The sequence below is a fragment of the Geotrypetes seraphini genome, chromosome 10 (genome assembly GCF_902459505.1).
Source record: "Geotrypetes seraphini chromosome 10, aGeoSer1.1, whole genome shotgun sequence".
Taxonomy (NCBI): domain Eukaryota; kingdom Metazoa; phylum Chordata; class Amphibia; order Gymnophiona; family Dermophiidae; genus Geotrypetes; species Geotrypetes seraphini.
In genome coordinates, this window is record NC_047093.1 from 97,795,779 (window position 1) to 97,821,251 (window position 25,473).

Consider the following 25,473-nt stretch of genomic DNA (forward strand, 5'->3'; position numbering starts at 1 on the left):
TTTTATGTTCTGAAAGTTTGAAGAATCTGTCCCTCTCTACTCTCTCTATGCCCTTCATGATCTTGTAAGTCTCTATCATATCCCCTCTAAGTCTTCTCTTCTCCAGGGAAAAGAGACCCAGTTTCTCCAATCTCTCAGCGTATGAAAGGCTTTCCATCCCCTTAATCAGTCGTGTCGCTCTCCTCTGAACTCTCTCGAGTAATGCCATATCCTTCTTAAGGTATGGTGACCAATACTGGACGCAGTACTCAAGATGCGGACGCACCATTGCCCGGTACAGCGGCAGGATAACTTCTTTCGTTCTTGTTGTAATACCCTTCTTGATTATCCCCAGCATTTTATTCGCTCTCTTGGCGGCCGCTGCGCACTGTGCCGTCGGCTTCATTGTCATGTCCACCATTACCCCCAAGTCCCTTTCTTTTTCTTGTTTATATTTTCAGAATAAACAAGCAATGTTTTGCGGCGCTAGAATTCAAATATTCCCAGATGTGACGAGATCGACACAACTCAGACGAAAGGCCTGGTGATTTCATGAGTCTCTGGTTGCACTTCCTTCTGACCGTGCATCCAATATTTCTTTCTTTCTGCCTCCTGCACGCATCCTCTCCTCCAGACCCCATTCCTTTCCCCAACCAACATCTCTCTCTCTCTGTCCCTCCATGAGTCCAACTTTTCTTCCTCTCTCCTCCACCCCTATTGGCATGTCTCCCTCTCTCTCTCTCACTGTCAATCTGTCTTGAGCGATCCAGGCATCTCTCCCACTCCCTCTACTGCCACATCCAACATTTCTCCCTCTCTCATCCCCTGGATCATGTGCAGCATTTTTCACCACTGCCCACCAGCCCCATGCCCATTTCTCCTTCTATCACTCCTCTCCAGCACAATGCCACATCTCTCCCTCCATCAGTATGTCCAACATTCCTCCCCCTTGCATCCCCTTCAATCGTTCCCTCTCCACCAACATATTCAACAATTCTCCCTCTCATCCTTCTGTTCCCCACACATCTCTACCGCACTCCTATCTCTATCCAATTTTCCTCTTTCTTTCTTTCCCCATGTGCACCATCTCTTTCTCTCTTACACACACACACACTCATACCCAACAATTCTCCCTTTCTATTCCTTCCCTCCTATGTTTAAAAGTTAGTGCCCCCTTCCTCCCTCCCTTCTGTGCACCATGTTCATGCCCCCTCCCTGCCGTGTTCCGAGTTCGTGCCCTCCCCTGCCTTCCAGCCTTACTTCCAAAATTGTGATCCTCCCATCTCCCAAGGCGCTCCTTTCCCCCTCCTTTCTCCCTTTGTCCCAGATCATGTCCCCTCTCTCCCTTACTTGCTCGAGTTGCACTCGCTCCTTCTGCCTTCAGCAGCACTCATTGCAGGGATGTACAGTCAGCAATTCACACGCTGCGCATGGCTGACCCACAAGCCTTACCTCTGACGTTAACTCTTGACATCGGAGAGAAGGTTTCCGGGTCAGCTATGTGTAGCATGTGAACTGCTGCCTGCATGTCCCTGCAACAAGAGCTGGTGAAGGCAGAAAGAGGTAACTGGGAACACCTCCCCCAATGACCCAGAAGGCTTTCCTCTGACATTGGAGGGAAGCCCTCTGGGTTGGCTTCGGTGTAGGGGGGACAGGCGGAAAGGAGGGATCCACGGCAGCGGCTTGACAGGAGGGTGGAGGGCAGGAAGGAGGGATAACCGGCGGTGGCTTCAACAGGAGAGTGGAAGGCAGCAAGTAGTGTTCCCCAGCAGCGGCTTCAATAGGATGGCAGGAAGGAGGGATCACCAGCGATGGCTTCGACAGAAAAGTGAAGGGCAGCAACGAGAGATCTCTGGGGGCGGCTTTGGCGGACAGGCAATATCCTCGACACTGGCCAGTGCCATGTACTCCCAACAAGTGGCATGCGTACCCCTAAGAATATGCATACCACGTGTTGAGAAGATCCAAAACTTCTCGCACTGCCTGCTCGCCCTCTGGCCTTGATTGTGCTCTGATTAGTCAATCATCCAGATATGGGTGCATCCCAATCTGTGGAGGTGAGTTGCGACCACCACTATCACCTTGGTGAAGGTGTGTGGGGCCATTGCCAGACCAAAAGGGCTGCAAACTGAAAATGTTATTGAAGGACATGAAATCTTTAAGTATTTCCTATGGTCTGGGAGATCTAAGGAGGCTAAGAATTTTCCTGGAGCCACCACCGCAATAACGGACCAAAACATCTCCATGTGGAAGTTTGGTACTTTCAGCGACGCATTTATGGACTTGAGGTCTCCAATGTTTGGTGCCTTTCTTGGGCACTATGAAGTATATGATGTATCTACCAGAGCCCGATTCTTCTTTGTGAATTGGTTCTTCTTTGTTCGCTTGCAGAAGGAAAAGAGGGAGTTATATCCCACTGGTGAAGAAGGAGGAGCTGGAAGATGGTTTGCGAGCAAATGGTTTATGAGCATGGATTGATCACCTAATGTACAGACTCCTGTGTAGATTGTAGCGTGGCCATCCCTTAGGGCATAGCAGGGACCGGCACACAACTACAATATTGCCCCGGCGTGCTTCCCCAAGAGGGAGGAAGTCCCTGTTGTGGATAACTTACTCTGTGTACAATGGACAGAATGGCTTCACACAGGTGAACATCAAAAGAAAGAAATCAAATTTATTTATCCTTCAGTTAGGGCAAAACCAAAAATGCATGAAAAGCAAAAGTCCAAAATTAATGGCAATAATAATGGCAACAAAATAATGCTGCACTCACCAGCCTGGTCTGGTCAAAGAGTCAAAAACATATATCTTATGTCCCAGGAAAGTCCTGCTTCATTGTGGGCGCAATGGAACAAACTCAATCCAGTCTCCCATAATCTTCAGTGCAAACAAACAAAACAACACAACACATTGCAATATTATAGCTCTTCCATTCTCCTCCGAGTTCAATAGCAGAAGGTTGGCAGATTTGCCAAAATCGGCTCCTTGATAGGACAAAGAGCAAAATAACCCTCAATCCCTCTACTAAGATGTTGGGCAGATCCTGCCCCACACCTTCAGGGTTTTCACAGTGCTCAAAAATGCATTATCAATGTTGCTTAACTGCCCTTAAACATTGTCCAAGTAGCAAGCCAGCCAACACCCAAAAAATAAAAAAAACAACAACTTTGTAAGGCAAACACACAGTCAGATCAGCTCACTTCCATGGCTTCTGGAAAAGCAAGCTCTGACAGAGAACTCCATTCCATGTCTTCCAATACCTGGTTCTCCTGTGTTTGCTCCTCTGCCTCTGGGTTTATCATTTCCACATCCGTGGATTCCTGGGCTGGTGGAGGTTCCTTCCACATGGGAACTTCCCTGTACTCTTTCCCTCTCCGGGACAGCCAGCTTTCTAAATGTTCCAGAGCTGCTGTGCCACGCCCAGCCCTACTCAGGGGAAGGGCTTTCTTCTGCTGAGGCTGCCTTCTACCCTGTTTGGCCAGCCCTTTCCAAGATGGTGGATTTAAAGGGGTAAGACCTATTTTCACAGGTCTATGGGCTACAGCCTGCTCAAACACAGCCTGATCAAGTTCCTGTCTTGCAGGCACATAGTGATCAGCCCTGACTAATTTCAGTGGGCGATTTCTGAGGTTTTCCACTGGCACAAGGCCGGCACTGGGATCGGGCTTGTGACAATATGTAATAGAAAGTAAATTAATAGATGTCCCTGCCACTATACTGAAGCAACCACCATGTACTTCCTCTGTAATTAACAGTAAGAACTTCTGACTGGTTTTGGATCTGGACTATGTAAATTTTAAATTGGCTAGAGAAGCTGGTTTCATATATAAGCAGGCAGCAGAAGGCAAAGAAAGTGGATGCACGAAAGTTGGGTACCTGGCATCAGAAGTCTCTGGCTGTTCTTAAAGTTCTTCTCAGGACTGCATGAAGAGGCAGTGTACTCTGCAGCTGAAAGGGAAAAAGACACACACACAACATTTCTCAATACCATGAGCCAATGTTTAATAGCACCACATGTGTAAGCAGCAGATATGGTAGGTAAAGCCATCCTCCCTCATCATCCCACTGGAGAAAGCTTTGAGCCCAGCAAGAGCAAGTATGTTAAAGAGAAAAGGGGCGTAACCATCATATTTATGGCAAAAATGTGGGTGGCTCTTTCAGCACAATCATAGTGCCCTGTGTTCTACCATGAAGTTTCAGGAGAGGCTCAGGGAAATGGAGACTAGAGGCCTCCTTGTCTAAAGAAGGAGATAAAGAAAAAGAAAAATGGAAGACAGAATATGAAAAATCATAAGAGTGAGAAGGTAGAGGATTCAGTTGCAGCTGACAACAAGAGTGGGGAAGAGGCAGGTGAGGGGTAAAGATTGAGAAGGATGAAAACACCACCTTAACCAAAGAGGAGACTTCTTTACACACTTTAATATCAAAGGGATACCTCCTCCAAAGTCAAATCACTCCCTAAACCCAATCTAGAAACAAAATTCTCCCTCCTCAAACAGCTGTCCAAATGAGTGGAGCTAAGAGTTGGCCATCAATTCCAAAATTATCCCTATGCTACCCATACCTTTCAACAGGTCCACACCAATGAGATGCTGGAAATTCCACATTTATTAACCTTTTGTAACACATACTACAGCTAAGATCCAACCTCCACCCCAAAACCCTTGTACAGCTTCTGTCTGCCTTATGGGTGATCCCCACCAATACTCCATAAGTCCCCTTCTCAGACCACTGAAGTGGGCTTGGTGGGTAGGCAGTGGGATATAGCACTGGAGTATGTACAGCTCTCCCTCCATATTTGCGGGGGTTAGGTGCAGAGCCGGCCTGTGAATAGGGAAAAATCATTAATAAGTTTTTGGGACGGCTCTGACCCACCCCCGCCTCCCTCCTGCGTCTTACCTGGTGGTCTAGCAGTAACACGGGGCAGGAGCGATCTTCCTATGCTCCTGCCCCGTGCAGAGCCATCATCAGAATGGCTGCCGTGTGTTCCCATTATAGTCTCGAGACTACAACAGGAGCTCACAGCAGCCATTTTGATGATGGCTCAGAAAGATCGCTCCTGCCCCGCATCATCGCAAGACCACAAGCTAAGGTCCGGGGAGGTTCAGGCAGCCTTGAAATAGAAGAAAACAAAATTGCAAATAATCGAATTTGCAAGTAGGGAAACCACGAATACTGTACTTCACAAGTAACTTGGGCCAAAATGATAGAGGGCATGAGGAAGTTTTTGTCGGCATTGCACCGCAGCTCCGCATATTCCACTGAGTTTAATACACCTCTTTGCAGTTGCATGTGATGAAAAGTGGAAATCGCCTTTCAGTTAGATGGCTGTTGTATAAGCAGGAACTTGTCCTATGTCTTGTGTCAATGTCTTAACCTAGCTAAGTTTTAGGAGGATGTTAGGCAACAAGTGTGGAAGACAACAGTGGAAGTAGCAGGGGGACTTGCAGCTGTTCATCTTGTTATCTTGCCTGACAGGTTGCTACTAAAGAGGTGGCTGCATTGGAGCAGAAGCTGTTGATGCTGGAGAGGAGAGTTATTTTGAAGAAATGGGCAGTTGCATGATCACCCTCAGTGGCTAGGTGAGATGGAAGCTAGGGTTGAAGATGTTGCCTAATGTTGAGACTCGTGTGAAGCAGCAATAAGCACAGCAGCTGGTGGCTGGGATGGAGCAGTGGGGGTCTAGGGAAGTATGGAATTTGGGATGGGCAGCGATTTAGGGAGAAGCTGAGTATTATAAATTGCTTAGCTGAAGTTTATTGGTCATTTGCATGTTTTTAGTATATTGTAGGGATCATTAAGCTCTCTTTTGTGGATACTTTGATGGGCGAGAGGAAGAAGTAAAGAGGTGCTACACAGCAAGACTGAGAATGAAAATGTTGGTGAGAGCGCAGAAGGAGCCCCAGAAGAGAAAATGAAAAGAGAACCAGAAAAAATAGAAATGTTTCTTTCATGTTTAGTATAGTTATTTGAAAAATGTGACCTATTGCAGTGCCAATAAATGTACTTTCTATAGAATGGTTAATTGTTTAACATTTTGAGCACAATAACTGCCAAATGTCCTGTTCCACAATTTAAATGCACCATGTGTCATCTGGGAAGGAGGCGGGGGAGGTATTTTCCAGCCCACATGCCCTGTTCTCTGAAGCCATTAGTGTAAACTAGAGCTATCTACAGTACGTTCTCATTATTCATGCGTTCCTAATTCCCAATTTTGTTTATCCGTAGTTGCATACAGTGCAACTGCTATTCACGCCATGAGTTTGCATATTTGCAGATCTCTGACCTTAGAAAAAAAGCTTGGTTTCCCCTTTCTCTTTCACTTCCGGTTTTGGCTTTGCTTCCAGAAATGCCACCAAGCGTCAAGAGAGTAAGTTAGAAGCATCTGCAGGTAAAGCTCCAAAGAGAATGGCCATCAAACATCAAGAGAGTGAGTTAAAAGCATCTGCAGGTTAGAACTATCAAGCTCTTGGGTATTACTCTTGACGAGAACCATATCAATTCAGTTGTGCGTAAAAGTTTTTATCGTCTGCGCTACCGGAGGATGTGATAAACAGGAGCATGCTACAGGGGTTCAAGGAAGCTTTGGATAGGTACTTGGAAGACAAAGGGATTGAGGGGTACAGATAAGAGTAGAGGTAGATTATAGGGATGGGATTAGAGGTAAAATTATAAAATTAATCAGGGATCACTGTTCAGGCACTAGGCCTGATGGGCCGCCGCGGGAGCGGACCGCTGAGCAAGATGGACCTCTGGTCTGACTCAGCGGGGGCAACTTCTTATGTTCTTATGTCTGCGCATGATACCAACACTTGCTAAGTTACTGGATCAGGCTTCCCTCAACACTTTCATTCATTCCTTAGTCATTTCCTATTTAGACTATGGCAATACCCTTTATAAGGGAATTACAAAGAAAGAGATTAGACATCTGCAAATAATCCAAAATATGGCCATCAAAATTATTTTCAATGCTAAAAAATTCGACCATGTCACTTTTGATCAGAGCACATTGGCTTCCGATTGAAAACCGCATCTCCTACAAAATCATGTTGTTGATATATTTTAAGACGTATGATTTCTCTTAGACATAACATGAAGGAAACCAGCCTCCAAAATTAAGAAGAAAAGGTGTAAAATCAACCCCCCACCAACACACACACTCATTTCCTAACTTATACACAAGCCTTAGGGGGCATTTTCAAAACATACGTCTAAATCCAATTTGGATGTATGGTGCTTGACGTCCAAAGTTGGCAGTAAGAAAATGCCTATTTTTGAAAGACATACCACCATACATCTAGAAATAATTTTAAAAAAAATAAAAAAATCCTCTATCTGAACGTCTAGGCCATTGGGATGCCCAGACTGCCAGGACATCTATCTTTATACCACAATTTCAAACAAAATTTCATTCAAGTCCCATATGCCCAGAATAAGACCATTTGGACATGGGAGGAGCTAGTCCTGTAATGGACTGGCGACCTAGACATGGTAACAGAGCAGTGGGGCACCTTAGAGTGCACTGCTGTGAACTTCACATAAAGGGTGCCAGATAAATCTCACCAGAACTTCCTTATAGGTTATTGTGAGCCCCCCAAAATCCACTAAACCCACCTGTCTACAACCCCAATAGTCCTTATGGCTGCAAGTTGCATTTATATGGAAGTAGAGTAGGGTTTTGTTGGGCTTACATTTTCCACCATGAATGTAGTGGTTAGAGTGGCTTATGGGACTTGCTACTCCTCTCTATAGTTCACCAGCCCATCCACTAAGATACTTAAGACACTTGTATGGAGCTTTCCTATAGCAGGTGCTGATGTTCTGGAGACAGGTATGCACACTTGTATTCTGATCTCTGTGGGTGTGAGGTGGGTCCATGAGCACTGGGGGAATTTGGGGGTGTCTTACCTTGATGCATGCAGTGGTCACCTGGTCAGTTTGGGCACCTTGACCCTTCAAAAAAAGGTCTAGTTCCAAATGTATACGTTCTTTCCAGGATGTCTTTCAAATTGTTTGATTATTGCAGCAAGACATCCATGTCGAACCTGCCCTTGAGGCTGCTCAAAGCCCGCCCATAACATGCCCATCTCATGCTCTGAACGTACACAGGCTGGAACACCTCACTAGACGTACAGAAAGATGGTTTTGATTATCAACACTTGGACGTCATGGCGATTTGGACGTTCAAGTGCTGATTTAGGATGCTTTTTGAATGTCTATGTCTTTTGATTATGGGCCACATTGTAAACAGGTATCAAGAGTATACATAGCAACTGTGCTACCGTTTGATTCTCATTCTTTACCCCATCTAGAGATCTCAGGATCTGAATCCGCAGCCAACTCTGTAAGTGCTTGAGCACCCCCAGTACTGAATAAACTCCTTGATTTTATCCAGGAAGAGGTGATTTCCATTCAGTTTAACACCCCCAATTTTGAAAAGTTGTAGCATTTTGACTCTTAAGTTGGGATGCTATCATGGAATAAAAGCAGCAGATACCCCAGCCAAGGCCACAGGACTCTGTCCCTGCCTCAGTGATTCCTTTGCCATGAAAATTGGCTCCCTTATCCCTCATTTTCATACAATCCTGGTACCTTTGAGACTTTTCTTCAGACTGCTGACTTGATCCACCAGGCTGAATATCAGCACTTGGAGTTGTGTCCTAGTTTCAGAAATGGGCAGCTTGTACAAGTCAAAGGTTGCATTCCAGGAGTCATCTTTTATCTTCAGGATCACCCGGCCATCCTGTAGCTCCAAGCTTGTTACACTGCGCTCAAAGGCTTCTCTAAGCAGATCAGATATGAAGAGAGAGATCACATACTGACCAGCATCCTATCACAAAGAGGCTAAGAAGTGCTGAAGTCATCTTTTGGGGACTTTATCAAATCCCAAAACCCTGCAAACATTTTTTATTTTAGCTTAGATCCTGAAGTTTGTGCCTCTCCCAACTGAAAGAGAGCAATTATTCTGAACAATTCCATTAGGATTGGTGCAAAGGGAGGGCCTCCAACCGAACATTAAGAAAGTACCTGAAAATAATAAAAGCACAGAACAGAGCAGGAACATTTCTGAGCAACATGCATGCAGAAAAAAAAAACAACTGAGGGAGCAGGAGCAGCTGACTGAGGAGGAGGCGGATTTCAAAGATGATTGGCAGAATTCTGCAAACAGCTTGCAGGTTCAGATGTATAACTCTAAGGTTCAGGACTAGTAGACACATTGCACTAGAATAAGGCTTGAAATGAGTAGGTTTGGGCACATACTGAAGGGCAGCAAGTCTGTAGTTCTGCTGGGAAGAGCATACCTGATCTTTTCATGGTAACTCTCTGTAGAGTTCACCCCACTCCTGCGTTTCTAGGAGAGACATAACAAAAGTATTCATTAAAGAGCAAACTTGAATACTATATTGGAGAGAAAAATTTTCAAACTTTTGCATTAGGATAAAGACTGCACTTCATTTTTCACAGAAGGCTTTGCTCCAAATCTCCAAATCAAAGTACACAAAGAGACATGCATTGTTCCTGTGGTCACTTGCACCTGCTTTTTCTTGGGGTGGCTTTCTGCTGTTAAGAGATACACACAAAGATTTGAAAAATGCCATCTAAGCATATTCTTTTCTTAACTAAACATGACGCTGAGAATTCCTCCTGCTAATGCAGCTAAAATTACCTACTTTCAGACTAATTCGATGGGAAGATTAGGTTCTTACCTGAATAAACTTCTTTCTAGTAGAAAGGTATACAAGTCTTGAACTAGTGGGTTATTCACCTCTAAATTGTGAGTTGTGTAGAAGGAATAATCTACATTGTTTTGCTCCACATCTTGTATCACTGGGCTATGCTGTATCTCCTCAGTTCATACCAAAGCAGTTGAAAACCACTCTAAGAAGAGAAATAAAGAGAAGGGTCATGGAGAACTCCACGACAAAGTCAAGTCTGCTCTATTCTTAAACAATTATAATTAAAGAAACCAATTGGAACATAACAAAACAACAAGGTGGAATTGAACAAGCCACCTACTTGAGTGCAACCGGCACTAACACTTATGTACTTCTCACAGTCTCCCATTGCATTTTGCAATGAAGGGTTATCTCATCACTCTTCAGACATGTTTACCAGGAGAAAGTCAAGCATCTTGAAATATATACATGTCTGAGACAGTAAGCAGGCTAATAGAAATCTGACAGAGTGGGCCTTCAGGACTCATAAGCCTTTCTACTAGAGAGAAGATTATCAATGTAATAACCTAATCTTCCCTTCTAGTGCAAAAGGCATACGAGTCTTGAACCAGTGGAACGTGGATGTTATTCAAAAATACCATCCTGGAAGCCCATATTATATTCCATATATTAAAAAAGAAGGAAGGAAAATCAAACAGCAATCAGTGTGTTTAACAAGTGAGGTAAAGGAAGCTATTAGAACCAAAAGAGAATCCTTCAGAAAGTGGAAGAAGGATCTGACTGAAAATAATTGTAAACAGCACAAGGAATAGCAAGTCAAATGTAAGGCACTAATAAGGAAGGCAAAGAGAGACCTTGACAAGAAGATTACACTAGAAGCAAAAACACATAGTAAAAACTTTTTTGGGTATATTCAAAGCAAGAAGCTGGGAAGAGAATTGGTTGGACCGCTAGATGACTGAGAGATAAAAGGGGCTGTTAGGGAAGACAAGGCCATAGTGGAGAAATGAAACAAATTCTTTGCTTCGGTCTTCACTGAAGAAGGTGTAGGGGAGTTACTGGTTCCAGAAATGGTATTCAATTCTGATGAATCAGAGAAACTCAAACAAATCTCTAACACTGGAAGATATAATGGGTCAGTTTGACAAACTGAACAGTAGCAAATCACCTGGAATGGATGGAATCTTAAATAATAAAATGCTAGCTCGCGCATGCGCAGTAGCGAAACGAGTTCCCTGATCCCTTTTCTGTCGGATGTGGCCACATGAGTGCACATGCGCGCTTACTAGGTCACTGTCAGAAGACGAACCGTCACAGAGGGAGTGAACACGGAGTTTTGCCGTCCCTCAAACGTAAGTCTCCTCCTTTGCCCGACTCCAGCCTCTGCTCTTCACCAGTCCTGCCTTCGGTCCTGTCCCTGTTAAACCGGCTGCCAATAACAAAGCCAGATGCCATGGGTTCTTCCCTTTTGCCAAATTGCTAAAGGCTCTGCCGGTCTCGATCCTGTCCATCTCTGAAGTTACTTCCTGATTTTGAGGGGCAGGATCGAGACTGGCAAAGCCTATAGCGATTTAGCAAGAGGGAAAGCCCCCGTGATGTCTGGCTTCGTTATTGCCAGCCGGTTTATTGGGACCGAGACAGGACCGAAGGCAGGGCTGCTCACAAAGGCGCGCGCCGACAACTGAGCGCAAGACGGAGGCGCACGCCGAAGAAAATTAAAGTTTTTAGGGGGTTTTGTTGGGGAACCCGGCGCGCGCCTCCACGCTGCGCTCAATTGTCTGGCCACGCCTTTGTCCCGGCGCGCTTTTGACCTGACACCCTCCCCCCCTCCTTCCAGCGGCCGGCAAACAACATGGAGGACTGCTTCCGAGAGGAATCGGCTTCCAACTTTATATGTCAGGCCTGACTCCGCGACTCCATTGGAAGAAGCAAGGAGTAAAAGGTGATGGGCAGAGAGAGAGATGAGGTGTTGGAGGAAAGAGGGGAGAGGATATGCTGGATGGAGGGAGCAAGACAGATACTGGTTAGAAGACTGAAAATAAAGGGGGAAGAGAGAGAAAGAGAAGATGCTGGAAGGGAGGAGTTAGCAAAAAACAACAACAACAAAAAACCCCCAAAAACTCCCCAAAAAACAAACAACTGGAGAAATAGAAGCATATATAGATGCAGAAAAATAAATGGAGGAAAACTGAAAGATAAGGTTAAAGTCAGAGATGGATGTAGGAGAGGAAGTGAAGACAGGAATGAGAGAAGAGCCAGATAGACTGCAAACCCTGGTAAGAAAATTGAGAGAAAAGAGCAGAAACTGGGATAAACATGAATAAAATGGCCAGACAATAAAAGTAGACTGCTTTCTTTTCATATTCCAAAGTGTATAGTGTTTTTTCTCTTTCTCTGCTGTTGAACTGCATATTGCTGGACAGGGAGAGCAGGAAGAGGTGCTGATGGACAGGGGGGGGAATGAAGGGAAGCCTACTGCTGGACAGGGGGAGCAGGAAGAGGTGCTGATGGACGAGGGAGCAGGAAGAGGGGGGAGGTAAAATAAAGGGAAAAGGGCTGCTGTTGGATAAGGTGAGCAGTGATGGGGTGGGGGAGGACACAGGGGAGGTAAAAGGAAGGGAGAATGAACAAGGGGAGCAGACAAGGGGTGGTGGTGGACAGCCAAGAAAAAAAAGAAAGAAAGAAAGAAAGATAGAAATACAGAAAGCGGCTAAGGAGAGAGAAAAAGAAATAAAGACAGACACATACATATATATTCTAGCACCCGTTAATTTAACGGGCTATAAAACTAGTATAATAATAATAACAACTTTATTTTGTATACCGCCATACCCAGAGAGTTCTAGGCAGTTCACAGCAATTAATTAAGATTACAACGATGAGATCATTGGAATTAACATTTTAGGAATGTCGTGGTCATTGAAGTTGATTGGAATATACAAGAATGTACAAGAATATACAAGAATGTACAAGGAATATACAAGAATGTACAGGAATATAAAAGAGTGTTCAGGAATATACAAGAATGTAAATAGGAAGGTAATATTTTATTTTCAGGAATATAGCAGTCATTGAAATTAATAGGTTTGCAGGGTACGATAAGAGGGAAGGAGGGGGTTCACATGTATTGATGGGAGTCGAAGAGGTGTAAGGGTGAGCTAAGGGTTCTGTCCGTGGAATAAGTGAGTTTTGAGTTTTTTTCTGAAGTCAAGGTAGGTGGGGGCGTTGAGTACGATTTGGGCTAGCCATGAGTTTAGTTTAGCTGCCTAGAAGGAGAAGGTTTTGTCAAGGAACTTTTTGAGATGACTTAATTTTAGGGAGGGGAAGGTGAACAGATGAATTCTGCGAGAGTTCTTATTGTTGTGATATATATCACAGAGTGCTAATAGAATTGAAAAATTAACTTGCAGAGCTATTGTTAGTAATTTTTCTCTAAATTACAACATAGTACCAGACGACTGGAGGGTGGCCAACGTGATGCCGATTTTTAAAAAGGGCTCCAGAGGTGATGTGGAAAATTATAGACCGGTGAATCTGACATCGGTGCCGGGCAAAATGGTAGAGACTATTATAACAAACAAAATGACAGAACATATACATAAGCATGGATTAATGAGAGAAAGCCAACCTGGATTTAGTGAAGGGAAATCTTGCCTCACCAATCTACTGCATTTCTTTGCAGGGGTGAATGAACATGTGTTTGTTTATTTATCGATCGCCCTTATCCAGGGCGTTACATAATAACATACAAAATAAGACATAGCATTTATCATAGAAATCACATCAAAAATACACTAGAAAACAAATTACACACTTGCATATAAAAATCAAAATGCTTAAGACATACATGTCACATCAACGACGAACAACATTTAAGGACAAACAACTGACCAAACCCTAAAATACATCAAAATATAAAGTTGCATGTAGCATACAGGACACCTCAATGACAAACATCATTATGCGAAATAGAACAGACTGGACCATCGAAAACCTCCGTGATCAGAATTCAGAACACAATAGTCACCACTTCTTCTCCCTCAGCCAAACTCAGACCCTATATTTCATCTTACAGAACAGGAAAAAATGTGGATAAAAATGAGCCAGTTGATATTGTGTATTTGAATTTTCAAAAGGCATTTGACAAAGTACCTCATGAAAGACTTCTGAGGAAATTAGAAAGTCATAGGATAGGAGGTAATGTCCTATTATGGATTGATAACTTGTTTTACTTTGACAGCAGCCCTCTTTCCACCAAGAAGCTGCTACCCTAGGCAGCTGCCTAATCATTGCCGACAAACTGAACACATTTTTTGCGTCTGTATTTACCGAAGAGGATATATCCAATATACTGGAAGCCAACAGGCTATACACAGGAAATGAAGATGGGAAATTGACAGGGACGACGGTCAGTCTAGAAGAGGTATACAGACAGATTGATAGGCTTATAAACGATAAATCCCCGGGACCGGACAACATCCACCCGAGGGTAATTAAGGAACTGAAAGAGGTTATAGCTGAACTGCTCCAACTAATAGCCAATCTGTCGATCAAATCAGGAAAGATTTTGGAAGACTGGAAAGTGGCGAATGTTACGCCGATCTTCAAGAAAGGTTCAAAAGGAGATCCAGGAAAATACCAGTGAGTCTGACTTTGGTACTGGGAAAGATGGTAGAGATGCTGATAAAGGACCGCATCATCGATCACCTTGACGGACACAAACTGATGAGGACCAGCCAGCACGGCTTCAGCAAAGGAAGATCTTGTTTGACAAACTTACTGCACTTCTTTGAAGGAGTAAATGGGCAGATAGGCAAGGGTGACCCAGTCAACATCATATATCTAGATTTTCAGAAGGCATTCGACAAGTTTCCGCATGAATGTCTCCTTCGAAAAATTGCAAGCCATGGAATCGAGGGTGATAACCTTGATAAAGCCCATTGAATTGCACGGGCGAAACATGTTGGTGCAAGGTGAAACCCCCCCCCCCCCCCTGAACAGCATCTTACTAAAAGCTAAGTACTTTTAGTATTTACACTAAGTTATTTAAAAGATTGAAAATGTATGCTGGTTCCAATGACGAGTGGGAGCGTAAAGCCCAGCACAATGAGAGAGTTTGAGTGCGTGATGGCCCGCTGAGGACCAGTGAATATAAAGCTTTAAATAAACTTTAGTTGAATGAAGTTTAGCAAAGCTGTGAGCAGTGGCGTACCAAGGGGGGGGCGGGAGGGGCGGTCCGCCCCGGGTGCCAGCCCTGAGGGGGTGCTCCCGGCCTTGCCGTTCAGTCCCCCCCCGCTCCCGAAGGACCGCTCGCCCCCCCTGGCCTCCCCGCACCACCTATGAAGCAGCTGCAGCAGGATCGCGATGTCAGCGAACCCTGAGCTGCTTGGGCGCTGCTTCCTGCGCCGCGGTTCCGCCCCTCCTCTGACGTCAATGGTGGTGCGGGGAGGCCAGGGGGGCGAGCGGTCCTTCGGTGTGGGTCGGGGCATCAGGCCTTCAGGGTGGGGCGGGTGGGCAGGCAGGCAGGCTTTCAAGGGGGAGGGGGGTGACAGGCAGGCAGGCAGGCCTTCAAGGGGGACAGGCCTTCAAGGGGGGGGGACAGGCAGACCTTCAAGGGGGGGGGGGGGACAGGCCTTTAAGGGGGGCAGGCAGGCCTTCAAGGGGGGACAGGCCTACAAGGGGGTGGGACAGGCCTACAAGGGGGTGGGACAGGCCTTCAAGGGGGGATAGGCCTTCGGGGGGTGCAGACCTTCAAGGGTGTGCAGGCCTTCAAGGGAGGGGACAGGCCCTCAAGGGGGGGATAGGCAGGCAGGCCTTCAAGGGGGGGGGACAGGCCTTCAAGGAGGGGACAGGCCTTAAGGGGGGTGCAGGCCTTTGGGGGGGGTGCAGACCTTCAAGGGGGTGCAGGCCTTCAAGGGGGGGGACAGGCCTTCAAGGGGGGGACAGGCAGACCTTTAAGGGGTGACAGGCCTTTGGGGGGACCCTGGTTTAGAAGTACATGGAGGGAAGGGGGTGTTCAAAGAGACATGCATATGCCAAATTTTTGGGGGGGGAAGAAATAATGGGTCTGAAAATAGAGGAGAGGGAGAGAGATGATGGACCATGGGATTTAGGGAGGGAAGGAACAGAAAGGGAGAGAAATTGGACACAAGGGATGGTGTGGAGGAGGGATAGAGATACTGGATAGGAGGGTAATTGGGAAAAGAAAGGGAGAGATGGTGGACCCTGGGGTGGTGGGGAAGGAGGGAGAGATGCCGGATGAAAGGGTAGTTAAGAAAAGGTGGATCTGTGGAGGGAGATGAAAAAAAGGAAAGATACCAGACTTCCTGGGGAGGGAAGGGAAATGGAAAGGGAGGACAGAGTTGGCAGATGGATGGTTAGCATGAAGAAAGAAGGAGACCCTGGCAAGCAAGTTATCAGAAGAAAACCAGAGCCTTGGACCAACAAGATTTGAAATATAACAAGACAACAAAAGGTAGAAAAATTAATTTTATTTTCTGTTTTGTGATTACAATATGTCAGATTTGAAATGTGTATCTTGCCAGAGCTGGTGTTGGACTGCAAACTTGAGCTAGGATTTAACAGAGAGAGGAAAAGTCCTTTTTGTTTCTTTATTTTATTTACACCACAGCGCCAGTGTGGTTAGGAGAAGCCAAAGGGGGTGGAAAAGCTATAAAACCCACCAGGAGTTTTGAAAAAAATCACCCAACTGGGCAGGAAAATCGAATTAAAAAACCAATTCAATAGGCTGAATCGAATCAAAATTTTTTTTCCTGAATCTGGCAGCATTAGTTTGCGCTACTGTCTTAGACTTTAGGACCTGGGATTGGGGAGAGATGGCATCCTCAGTACTTTATAATGCAAGTGAAACGAGGATTTAGTCAGACTTTTGAAGGGTCTGCAGAAAAAAAATATTGTATAGGCCGGGGACATGAGACAGCAGGAAATGGGAACTTTTCTTCCTTCTATTTTTGTGAATGGAAAGGCTGAGGATATCAGAGAGTTCAGTTAAAATATGTGCTTTATAAGAAAATATAATAATGTGTTTTATAAAGTTTATAGCATAGCTGGCCTACCCAGTGAGGTGTTCCTAATGGTGGTGGTGGCAGCGTGTCAATGTATTGAGAGGAAGAGGTGGTCTGGGAAATTCTGCTGAGCAAACACCGGGCCCATTTCCACCCCCCAGTTAGTCCACTCCACTCAACTGGTTCACACACTGAGTGGGTCTTTGGGTGTTGTTTTGGAATCTCTTCCAGTGGTTTATCAGTATCTCCTTTTGGTCCAAGGAAGGAAACTTTGTTATCCTTAGCATTGACCTACAGAATATGTTTGTAACAGCGCTGCTTGTGTGGCATTAGGCTATGTAGTGATCGAAAGAAAAAAACAGACCTTTGCACATTTTTGCACTATATGGTGGGTGTATGAGGAGATTCACATTTCCTGCACAGCTAAGTCCATGTGAAGTTACCTTATGCTGTATTTGACATCTAGCAAGGTCTCTGTTTGAAAGGAAAGATCTAAACTTAAAAATGAAGTGGCCAGAAGTTATGGTAAAAGCAGATAGTGTAGCTGGTTTTAAGAAAGATTTGGACAAATTCCTGGAGGAAAAGTCCATAATCTGTTATTAAGACATGGGGGAAGTATCTGCTTGCCCTGGATCGGTAGCATGGAATGTTGCTACTCTTTGGGTTTTGACCAGGTTTTAGTGTCCTGGATTGGCTACCATGAGAATGGGCTACTGGGCATGATGGACCATTGGTCTGACCCAGTTAGGCTATTCTTATGTTATGTTCTCATCTGTAGGGGCCTTTGTTTTCACTTCTTATTTTAATGTATTTTTTTTCTGGGAACTTATCAGTGTTTTTTATAATGGGAACAAAAATGGAAGAGAATTAATGTATGTGGGATGAGGGGGTAACTAATTTCTTCAACTAAATAATTCAATCCACCTCAAACAGACATAGGAGAACTCACGCACCATTCACACACCCTCCAACCAAAAACGTCAAAAGAAAAAAACTGTTCGACAACCTCCTAGCCATTCGAGCTGCAACACTCGACCCCCAACTCTACAACCAATTGACATCGACCACAGACTGCAAAACCTTCAAAAAGAAATAAAAACCCTTCTATTCAAAAAACACATAAAACCGAACTAACACAATCAGAACTGTCCCAAGCATCACCTGCAACTACTCCATATGTACTTCTGATGTCATGACAATTAAGATATAATTTATGTTATGTTATGTTTGGAATTTAAGAAAATTTTCACTGCCTGTTTCTATTCTGACCATTTATTCCGTTTCATGGTCATTACAAAAAATATTTTTTTACATGGGGGGGGTGTCAAAAAATGATGGGCCCCGGGTGCCACATACCCTAGGTACGCCACTGGCTGTGAGATAACATCTTACAGTTGAGTTTGGAGTATTTGATATCCTCTTCATTCTAATACATGTTACCATATTAGTGCTTCAGTGAACTAATTATTAGACATACACGATCTAAACAAACATACTTATGACGTGAAAAAACAATGGGAAAAGAGGGAAGAACTACAATTTTATAGAAAGAATACATAAAAGGAAAATACAATAGGAAAAGGGAAAAAGTTAAAAATTGCTGGAGTAGATATGTGTATAAAAATCAGTTACAGACATCTTTAAAAAGCAAGCATTTTAGCCTGCTTTTGAATTTCTGCAAGTTTCGTTCAGCTCTAAGGTATAGAGGGAGAGAGTTCCAAATTAAAGGGGCGGTGACTGAAAAAATGAGGGTACAACAAGTACCAATTATTTTTAGGGATGGGACATTAAGGGAATGCTGTGAGGTTGATCTTAAGGTTCTGGGAGGGTCATAGGGGATCAGTAGTCTATGATGCCAGGGCATTAGTTTGCATGGTTTTAAAGGCTAGTTTTAGAAATGCTTAAAGAAAGCATATTAGCCAATCATGAATTTTAGCTAATTTGAGATCAATGATAGAGATATCATTTTGGTTAATGGGGTCAATGGTATGTAGAAATTGAAGATCATCGGCATAAGCATAGACAGTGAATCCAATCGATTGACAGAGGGTTAAGAGGGGAGCCAGGTAGATATTAAAGAGTGGGGGGGGGGGACAGTATGGAACCTTGTGGAATACCAAAGTTGGAATTAAAAGACTTAGAAATTGAGTTATTGAAAAGTACAGTGGATACCCTATCAGAAAAATAAGATCTGAACCATTCAAGAACTTGATCAGATATACCGATGGATGCAAGTCGTTGAAGGAGGAGATGGTGATCTATGGTATCAAACGCAGCAGCAAGATCTAAGGAGACAAGTAGGACGGACTTGTGTTATCAAGGTAGTAATGGATAGTTGTGGTAAGTCCTAAAAGGGAGTGTTCTGTGGAGTGATTTTTGCAAAAACCTGCTTGATTAGGATGCAGAGTCTGCGTTTTATCAATGAAATCCGACAGCTGATGAAAGACCATCTTTTTGGTTAATTTGGCTAGAAATGGGAGATTTGCGATAGGACGATAATTAGCACAGTCCTTTGAATTATTTTTTGGGTCTTTGATGATAGGATAAAGGATTGTTTCCAATCTGCTGAAAGACTGGCAGTAGAAAGACTTTATGAATAATTTGGAGATTATAGGGACCGAACTGGCAGGGACTGCAATGTACAAGCTAATTGAATAAAACTATGATCAGACCAGAGAACCTTATGTATGATAGGTTTAGAAAAATGTAAGTATGATTCGCAGGGAACAAAGATCATATCTAGTGTATGACCATTTACATGTGTTAGACCGGAGTTTAATAATAATAATAATAACAACTTTATTTTTATATACCGCCAGCTATCTTGCGACTTCTAGGCGGTTTACAATAAAAGAAACTGTAAATACAATGAAGGAAAATGTAAATACAATAAAGAGAAACTTTACGTACAATGAATTAAAGAGTATAGCAGTGTATATCTCAATACAATAAAGGGAAACTTTAAAGTTTAAAGCAGTTAAGGTCATGAACATGGGTTACAAATTCTGATGTAAATACATTAAGTATATCTTCAAAATGGAGATTGAAATCTCCAAGAAGGAGAGGAAATTGTGTAGAAAAATCAGAGATAATATATAAAACCTGGGTAACTTGAACTGATTAATTGGTGGAGGGATATATAATAGTAGTAAGTCAATAGTTGGATTATTGTTGTTTTTGAGTTGAATGGATTCAATGAAACTTTTAGCTGGAATAATTTCTACAACTACACATAGGGAAGATTTGAAAATGATAGCAAGACCGCCTCCCTTCTTACCGGAGCGATGACTAAAGCAAAAATTGCATCCTGGAGGAGTAGCATAGTTAAGGTAGGCCTCATCACCTTTGTAGAGCCAGGTTTCCACAACGCAAAGAAAGTCCAAGGAGTAATTAGTTATGAGGTCCTTAATAGCGTGATGTTTAGTGCATAGTGATCTAGCGTTGATAAGACCTAGATTTAGTGTATTGGGTAAAGGAGCGACGGAAGGTCATAGCCAAGAGAATTGGGGGATATCTTAATCAAACTGGAAGGATTGGGAGTAGCTAGGATGAATTTCGCTTGGGGTCTGTGGCCCCATTGGACCGGGATCCGAGACGGAGCAGATTCCATAGAATAATAGTTATGGCCAATAAGCAGGAAAAATGGAATTATACAGGTATAAAATTTGACAAATGTTTTACAGGAAAGCCACAGAGAAATAGTATTGGGAAGAGTTGATAACTGGAGGTAAGAAAAGGGAGACCTGAAAAGCGCACAAAGTTGCGCACAAAGGAGTGCATTAAGGAGCAGGACCTGCTCCTTAATTGTGCTCCTTTGGCCTGTGCCTTTGCGGCATGCGCCACAAGTAGGAGAGTAAATATCGGCATGTACCAGCTGATAGGTAGGCATGTCCAGCGGGCCACCGCTTTGCAGTGGCGATTCAAAATGGAGGGGAGAGACTAAGGGGACAACCAAAGACAAGTAATAAGTTAATCAGATAGGTACGAGCTTGTAAAGTAAAACTTAGCAAAAACAAAATATGCTAACACTATTAATAAAAAACAATTATGTGGCAAGACAGTTAATCAATTAAAAACAAGTAAAGATGTATAGCAGGACAGTTAATCAGTAAAAACAGATAAAAAAACATAAATAGCAGGACAGAGAATCAATGGTTAACGTTACTTACAATGTACCGGTAAAACAACGAAGGTAACAGAAAAGAGTGTTCAGAGAAACTTGCAGGATGACCATTAGAAGTTAAAACAGAAGACTATGTGCTAGAAATAGTTCAGAACTAAAATCCTTAATGTAGGTGAGCATGCGCCAGGTGACTTATTTTTTTATAAAGCTTTAATTGCTGCTAAGACCTTTTTAAAAATATTTATTTATTTATTCAATTTTCTATACCGTTCTCCCAAGGGAGCTCAGAATGGTTTACATTAATTTATTCAGGTACTCAAGCATCTGTTCTTTTTCGGCATCAGTTCCAGTTCAAATTTTCTCAATGTTATTCTCATTGCCTTTTTTGTATAGATTTTCTGTATATTCTTTCCATCTCTTTTTAATGCTTTCTTGATCACTCAATATCATTCCACTGGGATCTTTAAGCATCCCTAATCAAGGCTAGAATTTCTCGTGCAATCTTTTTAACATCCTGATATATTAATCTGGTTTTACCATTTACATGTTCCAATTCAATTTTCTGACAAATATCCTTTAGATATCATTCTTTGTCTTGCCAAACTTGACATTAAAATACTCAGTTCAATTGTGATACTTTTTCTCTTATCACCAGAAAGTTTTGCTTGTCTTTTGTTCTGCTACTTTTCTGGTTTCTTCTGAGATCTAAAGTGATTTCTTGGCTTTCTTTCTCTTCTGGAGTGTTTGTTTTAGCTTCATCACTAATTAAGGCTTGATGTCATTCCATAACTCTTCAGGCTTTCTATCTCCTATATCAAGACAGGCAAATCTGTTGTCTAATTTTATCCAGTAGTCTGATGGAATATTTTCAATGTCATATAGAGGGAGGTCTCTAATTATCTTCTTGCAAAACTTTACTTTGATCTTGCATGTCAAAAGCCCATGGTCACTTCCACAATCAGCTCCTGGTTTAGTCCTTGCAGTCAAAACTGCAGATTTCCATCTCTGTCCTATGCAGATGTAGTCAATTCGATTTTGATACATGCCATTTGGAGAGGTCCATACGTACTGGCGATGTTTGTGGTGTTGGAAATGCGTCTTCATGACTGACAGTTGGTTCATTTTGCAAAACTTACTAAGTTACCAGCTTCATTTCTTTCTCCTATGCCGTGCATTCCAACCACTGCATCTTCAGTGTACTTCCTACTTTTGCATTGAAGTCCCCCGTAATGATCATTACATCTTGTTTCGGCGTTTGATCTATTTCATTTTGAAGTTGTTCATAGAACAACTCTACATCCTCATCTTCCATGTCTGTCATTACAACATGTACTTGATCAAGATGACATTGATTGACTTTCCCTGTAGACAGACTGACATGACGGTTATATAACTGATAACATTGTACTTTACTATTATCTTTAAAAGCTTATTGCTGAGGATGAATGCCACGCTATTTTTCCTGTGTTTTGCATGACCAGAGTAGCAGATCCAATGCTCGTTTGATTGAAAATGCCTCTCTCCTGTTCATTTAAGTTCACTGAATTTTGTTTTTTTCCATTTGATCTCTCACAATTTCAGATTTTCCTTGATTCATGCTTTGTACATTCCATGTTCCTATGTTAAGAGGAGGCGGCAAAAATGCAGCTGGAACCCTACGAGACACCGCTGAGGCCCCCTACAGATGTCTGACAGCCTGAGCTCATACCCCTGCCAAGCAGTAGGTGAGCCATGCTAACCAGGGGCAGCCCCAAGCTCCAAAAATGCTTCTGCAGGATGGCTAATAGGTACCACATGGAATTGTCCTGTCAGCTGCAAACCACCATCTGCTGTTTCTCCATGCAGGTAGAGCTGGACCCACAAACAGGGAAGCTCCCAGCACTGGAAAAACCAAAGAAAGATAAGAATAAAATAAAGAAAGGAGAAGAGCAGAACAGAAACACTCCTTCCGGCTTACGTTCAGAAGGAAAAACTGCAGGTGGCAGCAGAGCTCTCAATGAAGCAGGAGAGTTACAGAAAAAAATCCAGAGTGCATTCTTTCTGCAGTTGGCTCATGGCTTGTCCAGAATGACACACCTATTGTACTGGAATAATTATCAATGCTAATTGGAATCAATTAAATTTTATATGCATAATTTTAGGAGACAGGATCCTCAAATAAATTTTACATGGGAAGGGCATGGTGGGATGGGTGTTCCTGGAATTATGCAGTTTTATAGAATATAGAAGATCCACATGTAATTTAAGCTTGAGAATTTGTACCAGGTTTCACTTGGTATAAATCCTTGTGCTTAAAATTGGGCAAGGATCGTGGTGCAAAGTGCTATTTTATAAACGGTACCCAACACTGAGTGCTGTTTACAGAATAATCAGTTAGCACATGAGGTATTGTCATGTGCTAATTGATTAGAGCAGGAGCACTCACCACCTACAAAATAGGCGGTGGTGGGGGCTCATACAGTAAGTTTATTTTAATAGTTGCACACTAATGGCAAAATTAGTGTGTGGCCATTAATTCAGAAAATAGGAAAATCAGCCATTTTCTAGCCATGGCAAAAGTAGCCTTAGCTCGTGGGAAAAACCCATGTAAGGGCTGTGCTAAGGCCACTTTTGCCATGGCTTTGTTAAAAGGGCCCCATTGTTTGTAGCCTACAGCAATGTTTTCTAAGTTCTTCAGGTACCCCTTAAATCAAACAATTTTTTTTAAAAACCTGACATATTTTTGTCATAAAATAGAAAATAAAATTACTTCTACTTCTGTTACTTGATCATTTTATTTTTCTAGTATAGAAACCCGACCAGGTCGTGCATGTGCAAAACCGGAGGGTTAGGACTTCGATGGGAAGATAGGACTTCAATGGGAAACCAGGGTGGCAAGGGGGCCCCTTCTGATGATTCAGACAGGTGACCTGTTTGGGCCGCCGCGGGAGCGGACTGCTGGGCATGATGGACCTATGGTCTGACCCGGCGGAGGCACTGCTTATGTTCTTATGTTCTTATGTTCTAATCATGTTGGTCCAAGTACTGTATTTGGTTTCTGTTTTTCCTGTCTTCTCTTAACTCCTAAGGTCCCTGTCCATTTGACAGTTCTTCTCTTTCCATGTCCACCATCCTTTTCTGTGTCCCAGTACTCCCCCTCCCCCAGTCATACAGCATTTTCTCTCTGTGTCTTTCTTCCCCCCCCCCACCTCCCCAGCCATTCAGCATCTCTTCTGTGTGTGTATGTCTGTCTGTGTGTCTGTCTTTCTTTCTCTCCCCAGTCATGCAGTATCTGCTCTTTCTCCCCTGCCATGCAACAACTCTCCCATCCCTAGCATCAAAGGGTATAGCAAACGGCACCAATTCAGAGCTGAACTTTTAGGCACCAGACTTGGCAAAACCAGGAAACACTCAGAACGTATTCTGTAAACTTGTGCATAACTTTTTGGAACATCTCCAACATGCCCCTGGCATGCTATAAAAGTTAAGCACCAAACCTTATAGAATAACGTGCAACCAGATGTGTGCACAAATTCTATTTGGAACCGCAATGCAAAAATCGGTTATTAGCATCCAATTACTTCTGCTCACTGCTCAAGTTGCACATGCAACTTTGTGCACCATATATAGAATCCAGGGGATGAAGTTAGTTCAATAAAAAGATATCACCCTATAAAGATTTTACAAAAACTGGATATTTTTTCCAAGTTTTTGGCTCTCTTTAGGAATACAAAAGCTAGAGAATTGTATTTTGTTCTATTTTCATTTTATTTTGTTGGGGTTTTTTTTTTTGTTTTTAATTTTCTTTATCCCAGGACAAGCAGGCAGCATATTCTTAACGTATGGGTGACGTCACCGACGGAGCCCCGGTACGGACCTTTTTAACTAGAAAGTTCTAATTGGCCGCACCGCGCATGCGCGGGTGCCTTCCCGCCCGACGGAGGAGTGCGTGGTCTCCAGTTTCTTCGTTTCCGCGGAGCGAAGAAGACGCATGTGCTTTTCAACGGCTGTTGAAAACTCTCAATTTGCCTTCCCGCTCGCGATTTTTGATCCAATTTTGGTTCTATTTTTGTCTTTCGACTTCTTTCTTCTAAAAAAAAAAAAAAAAAAAAATTCTTTTCGTGTCTTTTTCCTTATTTTTGCAGCCGGCCCCGGCGGGGCCTGTTGTAATCATCCAAGCCTCCGGGTTTGATTTCGCGGAGGCCGTGTTTCCCTTCATGCCCCCTCAACCGGGCTTCAAGAAGTGCCAGCGGTGTGCACGCCCGATCTCTTTAACTGACCCACACAACTGGTGCCTTCAGTGTTTGGGTCCAGAGCATCGGGCTGACACCTGCACCCGCTGTGCTACTCTCAAGAAACGCACTCTTAAGAACCGGCAAATACAACAAAATATTCTTTTCGGTACCGGTTCTACCATGGATCAGGCCCCGACGTCAACGGCACCGCCTAAATCGGCATCGACCACATCGACACCGCCTGATCCTCCTTCGGGGTCGATAGCGCCAGGTAAGTCGGCTAAGAAGCCTTCCACTTCCCTTGAGCGACCTCCAGCTACAGCGGTGACCCCGGTTCTTCCGACGTCCCGCCGCTCCCGTAAACGCTCCGCTCCGATCACGGTGAGTGCCTCGTCATCGGCCTCCTCATCGCCGGAGCGTCGAGCAGCACCTATGGTACCGAAGAAATCTAAAGC

The 25,473-nt window shown here is 43.5% G+C and overlaps 1 protein-coding gene across 2 annotated transcripts in view; it reads right to left on the minus strand.

Moving 5' to 3' along the window:
• The window catches only part of PAXX (PAXX non-homologous end joining factor), a 61,335-nt gene that overhangs the window by 17,874 nt on the left and 17,988 nt on the right, over positions 1 to 25,473 (minus strand). For both annotated transcript variants that reach the window (XR_004540816.1, XM_033960468.1), the window contains exons 3-5: positions 9,282 to 9,331; positions 8,572 to 8,762; positions 3,856 to 3,927 (exon numbers count right to left, since the gene is read on the minus strand). Coding sequence is in view for 1 of the 2 variants with exons in the window: in XM_033960468.1 (XP_033816359.1) it covers positions 3,856 to 3,927; positions 8,572 to 8,762; positions 9,282 to 9,331 (313 nt within the window). In the remaining variant the exon portion in view is untranslated. The remainder of the gene's footprint in view (positions 1 to 3,855; positions 3,928 to 8,571; positions 8,763 to 9,281; positions 9,332 to 25,473) is intronic.